This window comes from Trichosurus vulpecula, chromosome 2 (genome assembly GCF_011100635.1).
Source record: "Trichosurus vulpecula isolate mTriVul1 chromosome 2, mTriVul1.pri, whole genome shotgun sequence".
NCBI classification, from domain to species: Eukaryota; Metazoa; Chordata; class Mammalia; order Diprotodontia; family Phalangeridae; genus Trichosurus; species Trichosurus vulpecula.
In genome coordinates, this window is record NC_050574.1 from 303,115,536 (window position 1) to 303,136,684 (window position 21,149).

A 21,149-nucleotide genomic window follows, 5' to 3' on the forward strand; every position below is an offset into this window, starting at 1 on the left:
TGAGTGACCAAATATACACAATCAAGCAAAACAAATCCCCATGTTGGCTATATCCAAAAATGTCTGTCTCCTTCTTTTTTTGGAAGGAGGCACGTAGCATATTTTATCATTGGCTCACTGGAATTGTGCTTGGTCATTGTATGGATTAGAGTTCTTTCTGATTTGATCTTCATAGCACTCTGTGAACTACATTTTAGGCTAGATGTTGCCATTTTCACCTTTACAGATGAGACACTATTTACTTGGCAGTATATTGTGTATTTTTGATGGGAGGGGCTTCATGGTTGTTGTTCAGTTGTTTTCAATTGTGTCTGACTCTCTGTGACCCCATTTGGGGTTTTCTTTACAGAGATACTGGAGTGGTTTGCCATTTCCTTCTCCATCTCATTTTACTGATGAGGAAACTGAGGCAAACAGGGTTAAGTGATTTGCTCAGGGTCACACAGCTAGTAAGAGTTTGAGGCCAGATTTGAATTTAGGAAGATGAGTCTTCCTGACTTCAGGCCCAGTTCTCTATCCACCGAGTCAAGGAGCTGCTGGAGTCAGGGGACTTGAGTTCAAATCCAGCCTTTGATGTTTAGTATCTGTATGACTGGATCTTTCACATACATCCTTAGCTTTGCATGTAATTGGAGGGGATTGGAGGATATTAGAATAACTGAATCATAGGACTTAGAGTCATAAGACTGGTGGATCATAGGAATGAAGTGATTGACCAAGGCTGCATTTAATAACAGATTCAGGACCAGAACCCAGGTCTCTTGATTCCCAGGTCTTCTCTTTCCACTATACTATATATTTGTAACTCACTTTAAGCCAACTTGGTATATGAAAACTGTATTATACAACTAGATAGAACCATAGTCCTAGAGATGGTAGAGACCTTAAAAGTTATCTATGTCAACTCCCTTATTTTGTAATTAAGGAAGATGAAACCCAGAGAGAGGTCAGTTACTTGCCTAATGTCGCATATGTAATTAAGCCTAGGAATGGAACCCAGGCCTTCTGACTTCGTATCCAGAACTTCTCGACCAGGGATGGGGAGCCTGTGGCCTTGAGGCCACATGTGGCCCTCTAGGTCCTCACGTGTGGCCCTTTGATAGTTCTGTGAAGTTTGGATTCTGTGCAAATGCTGCACTTGAGGACCTAGAGGGCCTCATATGGCCTCGAGGATGAAGGTTCCCCACTCCTGTTCTCTACTGTCAGACACAAGTATTTGCTTTACAAATAGATTCTTCACCAAAGGATTTCCTTTGAATAACTGCACCCCAACTGCATTCAAAGTAAGATATGATTTACATTATATACTTTATATGTAACTGTTCAGGGATTTAACCATAAGCTTCACTTGCAAACAGATTAAGCATGTGTGTTTGTGTGTGATTATGCCGGAGTGTGTATGTATGAAATCAAGAGATTGACACAGAGATAGAGAGACAGAGACTGAGAGACAGATAGAAGAGAGGCAGAGAGAGGTGAAGGAGACAGAGAGAAAACAGAGAGTGTAAGCACGTCAGTGGGCAAGGCGAGGCTGAAGAATAAGAGGTGAAAGGACAGGATGATAGACCGCCAATATCTGAACTCAGATGGGAAGAGAGCTGCTATCTTTATCTAAGAAGACACATTGAGCTGATGGAATGGCATGCTAATTCTTTGACTACCTCATTAGATTAATTCAGAATAGTTGGGTTTCTGGGACTTTAAATTCCAAGATAATTCTTATCACTTATTAATTCTTTCTTTCTTTCTTTTAACCATAATCATAGAATTTTAGAGCTGGAAGGGGGACCTGAGAAATCCCCGAGCTAATTCAACCCTTCATTTGACAATAGTGAGTTTCTATGATATACCCAAGGTCACAGAGCTTAGGTCTTGTGACTCCCAGCCAAAGTAGGCACTCTTTTTTCCCCGGTGGCTCTTTTCTTCTTCTCTTTCCTTGGTGACTTATTGCCCTTCCCCTTTTTTCCTTCCACCCCTGTTACTGTTCAGTGAAGGTGAGCTAGGCTTTCCCCAGTTTGTGAATTAAAAAAAAAAAAAGTAAAATGCTTTTTCCAGTGTGGGGGGAGGAGTTTGTTTACTTTTGTCCATTTCTGCTGATTAACAGCCCACATCCAAAATATCGCTTCCTTTGAGGCTTATCTGCAGGACCTGTGAGAAATGAAAATACAACAAACCCACACCTGGATCACAGTACAAGGAACCTAAAGGCCTGGGCTGTACAGTGTCCCCTGGAGGGAACTAGCTTTAACATCAAAGTCTGGGTTGTACAGTGTCCCCTGGAGGGAACCAGAGTTAATATCTCCCTTTCTCCCCTTCTCCAAATAGCCTCTTAATAGCCACAGAGAAATCCCTGTTTACTATGGGATAGAGGAATTCCAGTCAAAGGAGCTTCAGCTAGTGAAAGTGGCCCTGAACCTCTTCCCTGTTTACCCAGAAATTGTGTTAATCCCCTTAATTCCTGCAATTTAAACTGTCTCTCCCTCTAGTCACTTCTCACCTCTCTGGGATTTGGAAGAATTGTTGAATCAAAGGGAAGGGTAAGGAAGTGAGAAAGTGAGAGGTTTAGGGATCAGTATGGAAGACAACTAAGGAAGATCCCTGAGAGGATCTTATAGGGTGATACTTGGTAATGGCTTTCAATAGCCATTGAATAAGCCTCTGAGTTTAGCCCAGAGGCAGAGTCAAGTGCTTAAACTATGGAGTTAAACTCAAATAAAAATAGATTTCTGTGGGCCGCATATTGACTAAAACTACAAATTAACATTATTTAAGTTGTATTGTATTTTTATTTATTTTGTTAAACATTTCCCAATTGCATTTTAATCAGGTTCTGGTTGCTTAGTGGACTGCCTGCAGACCTGTGGGCAGTGAGTTTGCCGCCTTAGAGACTGAAAGAGCCAACATTTTAGAGTCAAAGGAGATGGAGCTAAGTCACTTGCCTGAGGTCACACATCTAACAATAATTAGAACCCTGACTTCCATTCTAGTATCCTTTCTAGAGCACCATATATCAGAAGGGAGGCTCAGAAGAAATCAATGAAATTATTCAAAATAAATGTCCCTCATTAACTATGTGCATAGCATAGGCAGCATTTTGTGGTGTAAAAATGGGCTTTGGAGGCAGAGGACCCAGCTTCAGATGCTGGATATATTGCTTACTATTTGTGTCACCTTGGTCAAGTCACTTCACTGTTCTGAAGGCAATAGGGAGCCACTGATGGTTTTTCAGCAGAAGACTGAAGTAACTGGAACTGTGAATGTGTTTGTTTGATTTCCTATAGGAGGGTCTAGTTAGGTCTAGGGCCTAATTGGGTCCAGATGGGAAATAGTTAAGAGGCTTTTTGCGATAGTCCGAAGTAGTCCTAATGTTTTGCTGTACTTTCATGTACTTGCTCATGAGGTTGGCTTGTAATTATTTTCTGGAAATCAATTTATCAACAAGCATTTATAAGGGCATACTATATGACAGGCACTAAACTAGGCCTAGGGATACAAGTATAAAGAATAAAATAATCCTTACTCACAAAGGGTTTGCATACCAAAGGGAGACACAAGTACATAAAAATGTATTTGGCATAAATATAAAATGAATAAATACAAAGAAGGATCTAAAACTTGAAAGTATATTGTAGGTCATCTAGCCCACCTTCTTATTTTTACAGATAAAGAAACTGAGATCAGAAATGTAAAATGACTTACCTATGGTCACATACCTATGGTATGATTGTGCCTGACCGAGGTAAACTTTTTTCTGCACAGCCCTCCCCCAGCTTACTTTCCCCTCAGTGCTAGAATTCCAAATTATGGCCTTGATTTTAGTCCTCAGGTTAATCATCTGTAAAAGTGACCATATTGAACTAGTTGGCCTCTAAGATATGTTCTCGAAATAAGTCAGTCAGAAAAAAAAAAAACTTTGCTAATGAGAGCATTACTTCTACTTTCCAAAACCATGATTTCCAGAGCAAGTAGCTCTTCTGGAGAGTCAGAGAGAGAGAGAGAGAGAGAGAGAGAGAGAGAGAGAGAGAGAGAGAGAGAGAGAGAGAGAGATTGAGAGAGAGAGAGAGAGAGAGAGAGAGAGAGAGAGAGAGAGAGAGGGAAACACAGAGACAGACACAGAAAGACAGACACAGAGACACAGAGAGAAACACAGACACAGACACAGACACACACACACACACACACACACACACATAGAGAGAAAGAGAGAGATGGAGAGAGACACATACACACACAGAAAGACACAGATACAGAAAGAGCGAGACGTAGACAGAGAGACAGAGAGACACAGAAAGACAGAGACAGAGAGAGAGAAGATAAAGAGTGAGGATAGACAGAAGAGACAGAGACAGAGGTCCCTGAAAGGTTAGCTTTTACCCTCGTCAAGGGTTTTCTTTAACAAGAGAAACACACTAAAGATTCTCACTAGGGTTTAGGTTTCACTGATTTGTTTGAATTTTTCATTTTTTAGACAAGAAACTTTAAATGTTTGTGGAATCAGGGTAGATTGATGCAAAGACAAAAAAAAAAATACAACCAAAAGGAATCAAGAGGTCTATAATGTGTTTGAAAATCTGAAATATTTGGATACCTTTATAAGTCACATGAATCTGATTTGCTATTTGCCCTAATTCCTTGTTTTGCCCTCTACAGTTAGCCTTTAAAAGAGCTGAACCTATTGTGGGAATTTGAAAACACTGAATTGTGGTGGCTACCAGTGATTTCTCCATTTTCCATCCCCATGGATAGAGACAGAATGGTTTTGCGCACTCTCTCTCTCTCTCTCTCTCTCTCTCTCTCTCTCTCTCTCTCTCTCTCTCTCTCTCTCTCTCTCTCTCTCACTTCTGTCTCTTCAACTACAATTCAGCTTTCCTTACCATGTATCATGTATACAATTCATAATAGTGGAAAAAAGCCCTGGGGTGGGGGCGGGGAGTCTTGAGCCTGGGTTTCCAGTTCTGGCCCTATCTCTGTGTTCCTGGGAGACCTTAAAGTCATTTCATCCCACTTGGGCTCAATTTCCTTACATATTAAATTACAGATCTGATCTTCCAGCTCTAAAGTTCTGTGATTCCATGTCTTAGATCTGTAAAACTTCTCCCTTGGAATTAAAATCAGTTTGCCTCACTAACTTTTGCTTTGCCTGGTAATTGGGGTCAAGGGATTGATTTGTAGGGAGAGGAGATGGTTGAGGGAAGACCTCCTCGCTGAAAGAGAACAGCTGTTTTCTTTCTTTTCCAAAGTGGGGGGAAAAGAGAGGAAATTGGCTTACATTTTGGTTAGATATAGGAAAGAATTTCCTGACCATTAAGGACTTTTTAACATTGGAACGAGTGCCTGTGGGAGGCTATCTCCTCATTTTTTCTTTGGAGGTCCTTGAGAAATTTAGAAAAAAATAGTTCAACTGTTTTGACTATTCTAGGGCAGGAAAATGGACTACATGACTTCTTGAGGTTCCTTCCACCCATGTGATACAATGACAAGACTTTTGGGTTTATAACCTTGCTATAATGTAACAGCAACAATAAATAATTCAATATACATAGTAATCCTCATCTCAGCAACTGGGAATAGCTACAGATACACACCTCAAATAACTGAAGGGAACCGAGGCTGGGAGGTATGGGACCTGGGTTCTAGTCCTGACCCTGCTATCAATCAGTTTTGTGACTTTGAGCTTATTGGCTTATAGACTTATAGGATAAAAGGAATTTTAACATTCAAATAGGGCAATTCTCCCACTTCATAGATAGGGAAACTGCCAGGGGTGGGGGACTTGTGACCTTGAGGCCATGTGTGGTGTTCTAGCTCCTTGGCTGTGGCCTGTATATTGATTCCAAGTTTTACAGAACAAATCCTTTTATTAGGAGGATTTCTTCTGTGAAGTTTGGATTCAGTCAAAGGGCCACACTTGAAGACCTAGAAAGGGCCACATGTGGCCTCAAGGCTGAGAGTTCCCCACTTCCGGTAAAAGGTTAAGTATCTTGTCCAAGATCATGTAACCAGTAAGTGGCAGATCCCAAAAGAAATCCAGTAGTCTAGGAAAAAGGCATTAGCTTTTGAGGTAGATGACCTGGTTTCAAACCCCTGATCTGCCACTTACCAGTTATGTGACTGTGGGCAGTAGAGCAATCCATTTATCAACAAGCATTTATTAAGCATTCACTAAAATTTCAGCCTCTCTGGGTCTCAGTTCTCTCATTTTAAAGTTGAGGATATTGGTCTAGATGAGTGATAGATCACTGGTAGATAGTGGTCTAGATCTAGATTCTTAAAGTATAGTCTGGGGACTCTCTGCCCCCTCCCCTTTCAGGGAGGATCTAAGAGATCGAAATGTTTCATAATAATACAAAGATGCTTTAATTTCTAATGTGGTGAATATTGGTAGACATAACCCACATAAATTAAAGTTCTCTGGGGAATCCTCACTTTTAAGGGTATAAAGAGATCCTGAGACCAAAACTTTTGAGAACTGATGATCTGGATACCTAAGGTCCCTTCCACCTCCAAATCTATGACTTTCTGACTCCTAAGTCCAGTCTTCTTTCTCCGATGCCATGCCGACTTCACAATCTATATATGCCTCAGCTTCTTCATTTGTGAAATGAAGGGATTTGTCTTTATGAGCCCAAAGGTCCACTTGATGATTTTTTGAATATATTACTCTCTAACCCTGGTTCAGAAGGTGGTTCTGCATGGTATCTACCACAGACTCAGGAACTTGGTGTCTGGATCCAGCTAAAAATGATGGTCATATCCAACCAATGTTCCTGAAGTTATTGTTCAAGACCAGATGGATCTGAGAAGTAATAATAATTGTAATTAATTAAAGCCATCATCCCAGTAACAACAGAATAAGTTGGTTACTTTAGGAACCGTGAGGCTTTTTGGTTTTGGTTTTTGGTTTTCAGGGTTTTGGTGGCAGCATTGCTAATCATTATTTTTTTCCCCTTTAGTCTTGACACAGAGGAATATGAGTGTCTAAGATGGAAACTTCCACCTCAACCACTGCTGCCGAGAAGAAAGAAGCCAAAAGTGCAATTCTGGAGGGGAATGGTTTTACCAACACAGGAAAGAAAGCCTCTCCCTTAACTGTGGCAGCAGCAGCGGCAGCGGCAGCAGCAGCAACTGCCCAAGGAGGTACTTTATCCTTTGCACACTTTGAGAGCAGCAGGGGTGTTTTTCATTAGCCTGTTAGAATTTAATTAGAATGGTGGCAGATGTCATCAGGCCAGCATGCTGATTTTATTGAGGGAAAGAAAGGAGGAGGGCTCTGCTCTGGGGGATTCCCAAGCACCCTGACTGACAGTCTGAGAATTTTTCTCCCTCATAGGAGGCCATCTGTGATCTAAGAGATTTGGGCTGTCCAAAACTCCCAATGGGGCTCTAGGATATCAGAAGGTTGGGAGGGTGAGGGCCTGGGTGTGACACTCAGACTGAGTTCAATTTGCTCATGAGATGTTTTCAGGGAGATCTGTGTTTCTGTGCTTGCTGGCCACCCCCTTGACTGTTTTGGAAAGTAATTGTCTCCTGATTCTCCAGACTGTAATGAAAGGGTCAGGTATGGGATTGGGTATCCTTAGGTGAATTTCAGGCCAAGCTAATTATAACAGAAGGACTATAAGAACCGCAGCCTCTTACTTTACTGCCTAAAAGAGAAATACTCTATGGTTTCCACTTGTCGGTGCCAATATCCCTTTGGGAAAGTTTGGCGGCATTTGGAGACCTCCCCTTGTTTCTGGGTAGTCCATCTGGAAGCCACAAAACTATTTCTGTTCTGTCAGGAATGGAAAGACCTAGATTGCTTCCATTCTCCCATTCATTTAGTCATGCTGAGACAGAAGATATGCCTTAAAAACTGCTTTAAAATGACCAGATTTAGGATGCACACTTTAAAGTGAAGTAGATACCATGATGACTCCCTTTCTTCATCCATCCCTCCCCTCACTTCCTGACACTTTGCTTGGGGAACAGTAAAGTTGAAGTTGCCAATATTTGGGACTTATGTGTAGGGAAAGCACCCAGAGGCTTTCAGTTATAATAGCTTTGTTGCTGGAATACATACATACATACATACACATATACAAATACATATATGTATATACATACACACATATATACATACCTACACATGTCACACATAAATATATATATGTTAGAATGAGCAGGAGAAAAGATGCTACTACAGTGATAAAAAGTCAGCCTTGGAGTCAGGAAGACCTGGGTTCAAGTTCTGCCACTAACATATACTATCTTTGTGACCCTAAGTAGGCCATTTAACTTCTTGGTGCCCCTGGTATCTCTCTGACTATAGGTTGTGGAGCAGATACCATTCTGCACTGATAAAAGAAATTTCCTTACTGGGTGTTCCCTATACCGGTGAAGTCACAGGTCCAGTTCCCCTCCTTTCTTCCAAAATAAAAGGGAGAAAGAGGGGTGGGATAAATGTTTGCTGCCAATAAGGAGGTAAGTGATAGTCGACCATAATCAACTCAAGAATAGGGAGTATAAGTTAAAATTTCTAAACCAGAGAGAAAAACTTCTCAAAGGGTTCTCTCAAAATAATTGCCCCCCCTTGCATGAAATGCCCTTTAATGCATCATAATGTGGGAACTCCCAAAACTTGTATCTTCATGTCTTACATATTCTTGCACCCTTATTTGTGACCTGGATTAGGTTTATTTAGATTACACAAGGTAAAGGCTGTAGATGATATAGGCCTCCTATAGTGCTGGAGTTCTCCCCAAATGGAGTAAAGGAAAAGAGAAGTTGATATTTTCCTTTGTTGGGTATGGCATCATCCATGGGTGGTCCTTGCTTATGTCCAATGCTGGATTTGGGTATTCCTGACAAGGTTGGGCCCCCTTTTAAGTGGCAAGTCAAATTACAAATGAGATCTTTGGGCTGGATTCTAACCAAGGAAAAGACTTTTGAGGTGGAGGGGAAGCATCTTTGGTACCAGCCATAGCTATGTGTAGAGTATCGACCAACTATGGAATGGAAAGCAGAAAATATATACAAGGAGTTCATTGAGAGTCAAGCCATGGACCAGGAGAGAGACTTGTTTCCCTCCCTTTCTGGAAATCCATTTGATACTCTTGTATCTTGGCTGACAGTGATTCAAAAAATGGTTATATGCTATAATATATATACAAATGATAAAAAATTAACTGAGTGCTTATTGTGTACCAGATACTATATGGTTCTGGCCCTGAAGGAGTTGCCTAGTAGGAAACCATATATAAATACACACATACACACACACACACACACACACACACACACGTGCACACACACACACACACACACACATATATATATGCATATGCATCTACACACATGTAGATATATACAAATACCTATACCTATGCATTTACATCTATATCTACGCTGACATATGTGCAGCTAGATAGAGAGATGTGTATGTACATGCAGCGGCAAGGAGGTGGTATATTGTTAAATGTGTCATTTCAGTTGTACAAAATGCTATTTAGCAGCCGGGGGGGGGGGGGAAATGTCTCTTTTGTGGGCTTCTAGGGGTGATGAAGAAAGACTTGAAAGCAACATTCTTCTCAGTGACTTGGATGAGGGTGTAGAAGGTAAACTTCTCGAGTCTGGAGAGGATCTGAAACTGATAGGGATAGCTAAGATGCTGGATGACAGAGAGGTTCCAAAAAGGTCATAGAATACTATGTTCAATTGAGTGAAATGAAATTTAACAGGGAAAAATGCAAAATTCTGTGGGGAACTTACATTCAGTAGATTAACTTGACATATATAGGACGAAGCAAGCATGGCTACATAGTGATTAGTAGGAAAAAGGTCTGGGGACTTTGGTGGACTGGGCTACAAGCTCAAGTGAGAGCCCATGGCGTCACTGCAGCAGCCAAGCAAGATAATGTGATACTAGCCAGTTCTGAGAGAGGCAGAGTGTCCAGAACAAAGGAAGTAATAATGCCACTGTATTCTGCCCTGGGCAGATCACACGTTAGCAAGGATATAGCCAAGCTGGAGTGTGTCCAGAAGAGGACAACCAGGAAGGTGAGAGCACTTAAGAACATGGCAGCTGATGATTAATTGAAGTATATGTGAATGTTTAGCTTAGAGAAGAGTAGACTGGGGGGTGGGGTGGGGATATGATGTCTGCCTTCAAGAATTAGAAGGTTTGTTAGGGGGAAGACGGATTAGATTTGTTCTGCTTGGCCCTGCTTGGGCAACAACTGCGGGCAGGAAGTGGAAGTTGAAGAGAAGCAGATTTGAATTGCATGTTAGGAAAATTTTTCTGACAATGAAAGTTGACCCAAAATGAAATGGGCTGAGCCATCTTGGGATGTTGGGGGTTCTCCCTTCCTGGTAATCTTCAAGGAGAGACTGGATGAACACTTGTCAAGGATGTTTTAAGGAGGATTCCTGTTTGGGGATTCATTGGGTTAGATGGCCTTTGAGGTTCCTTCTCACTCTGTAATGCTGTGATTCCCAAGAGGTAGTGCTTGAACTTGATTATGAAAGAATAAGATTTTGATGTGCAGAGACAGATCAAGGAGTGTACTGTAGGTGGATTAGACCTCTTGAGCAAAGGCAGAGAATTGGAGAGATGCCAGGTTTGTATGAGAATGAGTGAGGAGATTAGTTTGGTTGGAGCACAGATTTTAGACATTTCAGAACAATTACCCCCCATCTGTAAGAGGGTGGGTGATGCTTGCCCAGAGGCAAAGACTTGGACCTGTCAATTTCCATGATTTCAACGATAGCCTTTTAGTGTCCCTTTGCTCCAATTTTTCTATGATTTGTAAACCTTCTGGTTTCTGCATTGTAACACAGTCAATTCCTTCAAAGTCTATGACATTATCTCCTACATCTGCATCAAGCTGTCTGCTTTAGAATGAATGATTCACAAGCCTAACATTTCTTGTCTTATTACCAACGAAGTCTAGAAGTTGGAAAGAGAGTATTTGAAGATGTCAGGAGAGGTGTGATGAAAGTATTATGTAATGAGATGTAAAGAGCAAATCCTACGACTCAGGCAGGAGAGATGTGTTAATAAACTCCTTTGAAATACCCAGAGGTATGGTAGACCCCAGATCCAGGGTAAACCTTTCACATAGGTGGCTCTCTACATGATGGCATGGTTTAAAGGAACACTGGACCAGGTGCCCCTCACCCCCATATACTTTTCCCAGTGCCTGTCATTAAGCCTGACATGCCACCATTCCTTCCTGTGGCACCAGAAAACTTTTTACCTTTCTAGATTCCCCTAGTAAACTGAAGATTCCCTCTGGATGGGGTTGATTTTTACCAGAGATGAGTTGATAGTTTAGTGTGATCATTTGAGTGAGGGTTGGGTGTATTGCAATGGTGACCATGTAGCTAATTCATTCTGGTGGGCAAGATTGGCATACCCAGACAAAATAAGATTGATCTAATTAACGTAAAGAGGGAGATCAGATGACTTGGGGGAGGGGTGTTCTCTATGGTGGGCTCTCATTACAGTCATTGATTCTGCCATTAACTCAAAAGAACAAATGATCCTCAGATTCTTAGCCAGGCATTATTTTCCTACATATAGGTTTCAGCTTTGTAACACAAAGTCTAAGCAATTATGTTCTCTTAAAATATAGTAGCATATGTTCTTTTGAATAGAGTGGCTCTTAAAATATAGTAGCACTTTCTTGTATATGTTTGCACTTTTGAAAATGGCTTCACATTTATGATTTTATTAGATTCCCCACAATGTCACTGTGAAGTAGGTACAATAGCCTATATGGCAGATGCAGATGAGGAAATTGAGGTCCAGTTAAGTGACTTGCCCAAGGTCTCATAGTCAACTAAGTAGTGACTTGCTAAGAGTAGAACCTAATTCTTCCAAGACTTGGCTTTTCCCACCTGATCATTACTATTTCCAGCATACTTGAAAGTGCCAAACACACCAGAGTTCATTTTCCCTGGCAATGAAAATAAATACTAAAAGAATAAAGTACTATTATGGGTGGAACTTAAAACACACATGTACATGCACACACACACACACACATCCTAAAGTTAGGTTTAAGTGTCTGCTAAAAGCAGCTCATGAGAGGAAAGCTGGGCAAAGCCATCCATGGTAAGTACTTCCCCAGGCCTCCTTAGCTGCAGGTCCAACACTCTGGATTCCATAAATCCTTAAAAACACATTTTGGCCCAAGGATCTTTCCCCCTTTAATTTTAAAAACTGTGTAATTTTAAAGGCAATTTGATTCAGATGTTTCTCATTCGTTCATATAGAAACCATCCAAATGTTGTCGTGCTTTCCCCCTGAAAAGGGTCTCTTCTTGCCAAAGAGATTTTGGAAACTCTTTTTTATTGAATTCTGTGTCCCTCAGCTGGGAAAGGGAGACCTACCAATTCCAAACTCCCAGGGTTAGGGATGATTTAAAATGCTAAGGCTGTGCATTTGGGAATGAAGTCTTGACAAAATGAAGACTGCGTTCTCTGCTCCCTGTGATTAAGCATCCCAGCATAGAGATGGGAGTTAAAATCTCAACTTCAAATGAAATTTTGGAAAGCACACCCTACAGATCTTACATAGGCCCTCCCAACGAGGATGGTTGATGGGGAGAAATATTCTTGTTTCCCCGGCCCAGAAGATGCTGATCAGGTGGTAGCTAAGCCTCTGAGCTTGAAAATTGTTACTTAGACACTGGAACAGAATTGTTTACGCTGGGCAGTTGGTGGTAAAGGTACAAGGCAAGTTATTTCAATACTCGTGGGTGTGCTATACAGCAGCATTAGTTGCATGGGAAATTGCTTAAGTTGGAGTCAAGAAGTGTATCTGTTATTTGTACTTAGAACTCAAATGAACCTGATATTGTTTCCATAATCACCTATGCTTATTGGTCCAAGTACATTACAGCCATCATTTATTTGTCAGTGTGGAAATTGCCTGGTGAGATGATGACAATGGGTGGCAGTTGATGCCAAAGTACGTACAAATTCCCAGTTCCACAAGTTGGGCCACAGGGGTTTTAAAACTTGCTCTTTGATTTGTTTTCCCCTGGATAGTCCCAGGTTTCAATCTTTCTTTACATTTTCTGCAAGAATCATACATTTCTTTATTGTAAATATGCTTTCGTTCGGGTTTTATTAGATTGGAAACTATTCTCATTTGACTTATTCTTGGAACCAGTTTCTCCCCTGCCCGAGACTTTTTTTCAATCTTGCTTTGGCAAATGACCAATTACAGTTCAAAAGGTCTCATTTGTCTGCAGAAAATTGTCCCAGTACTTTCCTCATGGCTAGGATCTCTAAAGGGGCACCTTGGTTTGAATCACCTATAGGCTCTTGTGTCTGGGGTGATTGGAAGCTCAGTGGGTAATTTGAAGTTTTTAAATGGCAGTTGCCTAGCTTATCAAATCCAACCTCCTCTCCTGGTCTTCAAGTACTTTGTGGTCTGGCCAAAACTGACCTGTCCAACCTTACGTCCCTCTACTGATCAGGACTCATCTCTTCAGGTTTTCTCATGCCTTCCTTCCCAGACCCTGGAATGCCTCTCCTTTCCAGTCCAAATGATATCCATCCTTCAAAATCCAGCCCAAGTGTTACCTTCCACCTGAAATCTCTTACCCCTCTAGCCTGGGCTAAGAGCACCAATCTTTCTGGATTGTTTGAGGATAAAAGGAGATATTTGTAAAGTGCTTTGCAAACTTGAAAGCTCTATATAAATGCTAGCTATTATTATTATCATGCCCCCTCCTATATTTTCTCTTCTCTAAGATAAAGTGATCCTCAGATGGCCTGTTTCTCACCATCCTGGCATTCTTGCCACCCTCCTCTAGAGTTATTCAAATAAGTATTTTGTGATTGAGAATATGGAAATGGCTGCAAGGTTTGAGAGTCTCTCTCAAACACTAAGATACCAATGGCTCCCGAGAGCTGCTGTTAACTTGAGCTTCAGGTAAACTAACGCTTCATCTATAAAGATGAAGAAACTGAGGCCAGGACAGGTGAAGTCACTTTGCCCAAAGCCAAATAGCTCATTATTAACAAACAGAATAGAACCTAGGTCAGCTCACTCCTGGGCCATTGCTTTTACTACTCCCCCCATGGTAACTACCCATGGGGACTAGGATGTAGTGCGCTCCCCTACATGGACACCCCTCCCAGCCCAAACACCAACTTCCCAAATTGATGGTGTTTATGTTGGGAACATTTTCCTGACGTCTGGCTCTGTCAAAACTAATTTTAGCATTTCTAAAGCTCGGTAAAAATACAGCCTCATTACTTTGATGTCAGAACATAGTTTACTATTAGTATATTCTGGGGTTTATCATTTTAGTCATGTTTAACACGGCTACACCAGGCATGCACTATTAAATCTGGCTTATTTTACATTCCTGTCCGGAATTATTTATTTGTAACAATTTCCTCTCTATCAAAAGACACAGCTAATGCTGCGTTTTAATGTGTTATTTACACACAAAATAACCTATTTACAACTCAGTATGCGCCGGAGGGAGAATAGATGGGGCCCAGCTCCCTCCGTTCTGTTATATCGGAGTTTAACAATCTGGATTGCTAATAGAACCATTTATCATGGGGTGGTAATTTATTTTATGTTAGTGGCCCAGGTCTCGCTGCCTCTGATCTATGGAAATACTTGTATATAATGAAGTCAAACAAGTCACTTGGCGTGAACGCGGGAAGTCCTGAGGTAGGCCGAGAGGAATTCCAAGGCCAGTGCATCTTTTCTGTATAAATGGGTGGGCTTTATGAAAGGCACTAAACTTCATAGTTCTGGGATGTCTGGTCGGGGTCAAGAGTCAGTGTCAAGGGACTACTTTGGACAGAGGCAATAGAAAATCCGTGTGACTTAGGTTAAAGCTTGATTTAACTCAGCGTTTACTTGGGAGGCAGATACTGGGAAATGCGAGTAGGGCAAGGGGAGGTATAAATGAGATAAGCATGGAATAAAGCTCAGTGGACCCTGCCTACTCTCACCATAATTCACTTTGGTCAAGTCCTTGCTGTTTCCTTTTGGAGTGCTAGAGAATATGGAGAATCAGTCAGTCCAGAAATGCTTACTGTATATAAGGAAGGAGATGTGGGTAAAGGGTGAGATGGATGTTCAGGAAAAAGTTAATAGATGAGATAGAGTTTGAGATAAGGGTCATAGGATCATAAACTTAGAGTTGAGAAATACTCTGTTCAATCCTCCCAATTTTACAAAGGAGAAATTGAGACCTAGAGTTGTTAAGGAACTTGCCCAAGGCCTCACACGTGAAGGTTGGTTAGGAGGGCAGAGAGCACTGGAGCGGAGGGAAATCATGGGAGCCAAGATTCTCATCTGTCAAATGCAGAGTTAGGATAGATGATGTCCAAGGTCCTTCCTAACCCCAAATCTATAGTGTTATGACTGTTCTCGCAGGAGGGAGGAGAATAACAGATTGGGTGATCCCTCTATGTCTCTGCAAACTCCAGAATGCTTTTCAGTTTGATTCTTCTAACTCTTATTAGAATACCTGCATTAGAATCCTGGCTTATCTATTTACTTTAGGCAAATTCTCTTGTGACCTCAGGCAAATCTCTCTTTGAACCTCAGTTTCTTCATTTGTTAACACTTGTTGTGTGCAAAGCATTGAGTTAAGTGTGAGGGGTAGCGTTTCAATAGAGCAGTCTTTGCCCTCTTAGAGAATATAGTCTGGTAGGGTGATAGAATGTATATAAAAATAACTATGATAAGTTTTTAAAAACCATATAAATGAATTAGTGAAGCACAGATGAATATGCTATGTGAGGTCCTGGAGGGAAAGTTCATTGCTGACCCTCCGTAGGGGATTAGGTAATATGCCTTCCTGGAGGAAATGGCAGGTGCGTGGAGCTTTTAAAGATGTGTTAGAATTCAATACACAAAGAAGGGGATTTAGGATATTCTAGGCTTAGGGAACAATGAAATCAAAGGAATGGAAGTTGCGAAGTTCAGGTCATCTTTAGAGGAAAGAGTGGTCCAGTTGGCTAGAGCACAGAATGTGTGGAAGGAACCAATAGGAAATCAAGATGGAAAGTCAAGTGGTGACATATGGCATAACACCTTGAATGCCAGGTGGACTTTACTAAGTAGGCAGTTTGTGAGTAGAGGAGTGATACCACCACATCTGTGTATGTATGAGATGTCAATCCCCTGTCCTGCCAGTCCACTGCCTCTGAGATGATCTACAGTTTATCCTGTGTTTAGCTTGTTTGTATATAGTTTGCATGATTTCTCCCCTGTTAGACTGTGAGCTCCTTGAGAGCAGAGACTGTGGGATTTTTTTTTTGCTTGTTTGCTTTGTTTTGTCTTTCTTTGGATCCTTAGAGTTTCTCATAGCACCTATTGCAAAGTAGGAATTTAATAAATGCTTCTTGGATTTGATTTGACTTGGGAGCAGAGAAAGTGGAGGGTCAGGACCTGGTTCCACCAGTGTCTGGAGAAAGCTGAAACTACTAGGAGGAAATGTCCAAAAATTAGGTCCTAGTACTCATTCTGTTTGGATTCTCTGCTTCCCTGCCTTGCTTACTTCCCTGTCTGGTTTACTGGGTTTTCCCCCTTGACAGTAATACAGCAGCTTAAGGGGAGTTTGCCTTTTCCTCCTGGGTGGTATGGCCATGGTAGGGACAGGAAGGAGAGAGTTGCCAAAATGGCTTGTGGGAAGGGATTTTTATCTTGGGAATGAAGCAGTTGGCTCTTGGAGACCTGAATTAATCAGACATAACTGGGATTTCACCACTGCTTACTGTAGGTACAGAGACTCTCTAACTGTGTTTATGAGTAATCTGGAAGTTTCAAACCATGCGAGGTGACTAAAGCTCCTAGATCAGATGAGGAATTCATTTGCAATGTCTTATTTTTTTCTCATGTCCATAGAGTAGGAGTACTTTGGGGGAATATTTAGGTATGGTCCTGAGAAAGAAGAATCACTGGGAACAAGGGTTCTTAATCTTTTTTGTTTCTGGAACCCCTTTGGTACTCTAGTGAATCCTGTGGATCCCTTCTCAGAATAATTTTTTTTAATGCATAACTTAAAGAGGATCACAAAGGAAACTGATTATATTGAAATAAAGACATAATTTTTTCCCATTCATGTTCATAGGTTCCTTGCTCCTGAAACCTCTCCACGCACCTCTTGGAAATCTTTGTACTCCTGGCAAGAGCCTCTGGTCTAGAAGATGACCTCATAAGTTCTTTGAGTAACCCAAGAAAACCCATAGTCTGGCCTTATACTGAAATAGTGGGCTGCAGAGGATATTGAATCTGGAGTTAGAATACCTGCATTAGAATCCTGGCTTATCTATTTGCCTTAGGCAAATTCCCTTGTGACCTCAGACAAATCTCTCTTCTCTGGACCTCAGTTTCTTCGTTTGTTAAAAAAAAGAAAAAAATGGGATTGGACTTTGATCTGTGAGGTCCCTTCCAGCTCTATATCCTATGATGGTATGATAGAAGGGGCTCCAGAAAACCCACCATTCTTCAAAATGTCTCCCTCGCTCAGGGGCCTGCCATGCCACTATTTGGCAATCATACCTTTGTTTTAAGCAAGGCCTCTTCCAGGGTCGTTCTTTAAAAATGGAGATACTCTGGAAAGGAAGGAGATAATGGAAAGATGGGAAAGGGCCCCTAAAGGAGAGATGGAAAGGACCAAAGATAAACTCTGTCTGTTTTACAACTTTGCCAAAGGCTGGCCCCAGCCGATACCCTTGTGCCACGTGTACCAACCTTTGCCTCGAGCCTCCCTTGTCTGCACTGGGAAGGCATGGTCTTTTTCTGGCTATCCTTGTGCATAATCTGACAGAAATGAGAGCAGTGTAGAGCACAGGAGTGGACCCCCGCCCCCCACCTTTAGTGATCTTGGACAAATCACTCACCCTGCAAGCATGTATTAAGCCCCTACTATGTCTCAGGTAGAGTGTCTTGTTCAAGGAACAGCAGGGAACCCAGCGTCACTGGATTGCAGAATACATGGAAGGGATTTTTCTGGGTTTTATTTTTCTTATCTGCAACATGTAGGGGTTCAACCAGTTCATCCAGATCTCAAACTTAGTGCCACATTCCACTCATGTGTACGCATCAGAAAGTCTGAATTTTTTCATCTGATATGTATGTACCCAAGACCTCCTGGGAGTGAATGTGACATCAATTTGGGTCTCTGGGGCAGCCAGACAATAGCAGTACTTCCCACCAAACCGCAATTGTGCAGACAACACGCAGCTGGCCAGACCCATTCTTTTTCTAACTTTGGTTTGACTATATAAGGACAGGACTCTTGTGTTCTTGCTTCCTAGCAGGTGGACCAAGGACAGCCAAACCCGTTCTGATTCCTATTTTCCCAGAAACCCTTGTAGGCCACCCATTCTTTGGGAAATTGAAAAGGGAGTGTCAATACTTATTTGAAGAAGGCCAGGAGTTGGGAGCTACCTTTTCCTTTCCCCTTGTGAAAATCCAAACCAGGCAATTCTGCAGGTTCCAGAAGGCTCCTAAAAATAGCCAAAGTAGAAGGCCATTACTGAAAAAGTAAATAGTTACATTAAGGGAAGCAAATTCAGGAGGCAAATTGTGTAAATCACTTTAAAGGGGAACAAGCCTCTGGTAACATCTAGTCTTTTATCACATAGATTAAGCCTTCTTTTTGACACTAAATAATTGATTGGATCTGGCTGAATGCTTTGCAGCTGCATTTTGCCAAAACACTGGGACTCGGCTCTAGGTCAGGCAGGTGGCAGGGGGGGAAATGGCCTTGAATGTCAATGCCTTCACCCAAGCCTCAGGCCAAGCCACTGAGGGATAGGACTTGGGGTGTCAGAGCAACCCAGGATTGAATGTGGGAGCCTCCTCCTTTGAGAAATTCAGTTTTCTGGGCAGTAGAAAATCATTTTCTGCTTTTTGTTTTGATTTTTTTTTAATTCAAGAAACTCTCCTCCCCCCACCCCCCAGGTTGATTTCTGAATGGCAAAGCTATAGACATGAAGAGCATTGTCATAATAGGGTGTGTGTGGGGGCATGGGGGAGAGATGGGAAATTACCACCTTCAACATCATAGTGGTACAGTGGAAAGAAGGTTAACTTTGGAGTCACAGACTTGAGTTCAAATCTCTGACTCAGTGGGGAATATTACCTTTAGTAGTATAACCATGATCATTGTTCAAGGCAATGCGTGTGTGCAAAGATTGCCACATATAATAATGTAAGTACTATGTGGCTTCAAAGGAGAGAAGGATCCCCAGGGACTTGAGGTGGCAAATTTGTGGAGAGGGAATATAAGTTTAGAGGTAGAAAGACCTTAGAGAGATATCAGCCCAACCCTTTTATTCTGCAAATAAGGAAGTTGAGGATCAGCTTAGGTGAACAGCTCGTCAGTGACAGCAGAGACTTAAAACCATGTTTCTTTGGTCCTACATGTGATGCTTTTCCCACCACATCATACTGTCTGTAGTTTGAAGTGTGAAAGAGGAATAGGGAAGACAAAGCCTTTTAGGGCTAGGCTATGGAGGGCTAAAGGTTTAGGACTGTTTTTTATAGATTTTGGGGAAGGAAAACAAGGTCCTTACCCTCCATGAACTCACATTCTAGTGAAGGGGAGACATTATATATACATACATATACATATATACATACACACATACATACATACATACACACAGATGTGTGTATTTATTATATATGTATATATTTATTGTATATAGATGTACATATTTATTATGTGTCTATATTATATATGTATAGGTGTGTATATTTACGTATATGTATTTATCCTATTGTATATGTATGTATTATTTATGTGTATGCATGTGTGTGCTGCTAGATGGCACAGTGGATAGAGTGCCAACCCTGGAGTCAGGAAGACTCATCTTCCTGAGTTCAAATCTGGCCTCAGACACTTACTAGCTGTGTATCCTTGGACGAGCCACTTAACCCCTAGTTGCTTCAGTTCCTCATCTATAAATTGAGCTGAAGAAGAAAATGGCAAACCACTCCAGTATCTTTGTCAGGAAAACCCCAAATGGAGTCACAAAGAGTCAGACACAACTGAAATGACTGAACAACAGTACATTAGTACGTATGTGTGTGCATGCAGGCATGTATATACAGACATACACATATGTGTGTTTGTATATATACACACAAGCACACACACGAAGGTATACATGTATCTTTGCTAAGAAAACCCTAAATGGGGTCATGAAGAGTCAGAAGCTACTGAAATGACCAAACAGTACATATGTGTATATATACACATATATATACATGCACATACATGTATGTATTTACACACAGATGTGCATATATACATATAAGCACACACAGAGAGGGTGTGTGTGTGCGTCCGTGTGTGTGTGTGTGTGTGTGTGTGATATAAATGGAAAGTAATTTCAAAGGGAAGTCACTAGCACCTAGGGACCAGGAAAGGCCTCCTGGAGAAGGTAGAATTTGAGCAAAGTCTTGAAAAGAAGCCAAGAAAGCTAGGTATGGAGCACAGCTAACTTAAAGAAACAGAGACAGGAGACAGAGTGTCATGTTCAAGGAACAGTTAGGAGGTCAGTGTGGCTGGATTGTAGAATATGTGGAGACTAAAGTGTAAGAAAACTGGAAAGGTGGGAAGGGGCCAGGGCGTGAAGGGCTTTGAATGTCAAAGAAAGATTATACATTGAAGTCTGGAGGCAATACGGAGCTGGTGGAGCTTATTGAATAGGAGGCTGAAGTGGAACCTATGTTTTGTGTGTGGGGGGGGGGTGGAGTCTCTTTGGCAGCTGAGGGGAGGATGGAATGGGTTGGAGGGAGACTTGAAGCAGGGACACCAACCAGAGGCCTTTACCTAGAGTCCAGGCATGAGAGGATAAAGGACTGTGTCATAGTGGGAGTAGCATGAGTGGAGAGAAGTGGATGTATAGAAGAGATGTAGCTCAAATCCTACGTTTTTATTCTGAAAAATTCTGGTTGCCCTACGTGCCTACTTGTACCCAATTGAGTCCCCTAATAACAAATAATAAGTGCCCCAAACTCTGGCTTGAAATCTTTGATTTGTTTTCAGAAATATATATTAACATATAAATTATATACATATGCACAAACATACATACATACACATATATACATACACCTGCATCTATACACCATATACGTATACATATATATAACATACATATAC

General features: G+C 41.5%; 1 protein-coding gene across 1 annotated transcript in view; it reads left to right on the top strand.

Moving 5' to 3' along the window:
• Positions 1-6,980: 6,980 nt before the first annotated feature.
• Positions 6,981-21,149, top strand: part of GLI2 (GLI family zinc finger 2) — a 295,771-nt gene continuing 281,602 nt past the window's right edge. The window contains exon 1 of the mRNA XM_036745731.1: positions 6,981-7,137. Coding sequence (XP_036601626.1) covers positions 6,984-7,137 — 154 coding nt within the window. The 5' untranslated portion in view covers positions 6,981-6,983. The remainder of the gene's footprint in view (positions 7,138-21,149) is intronic.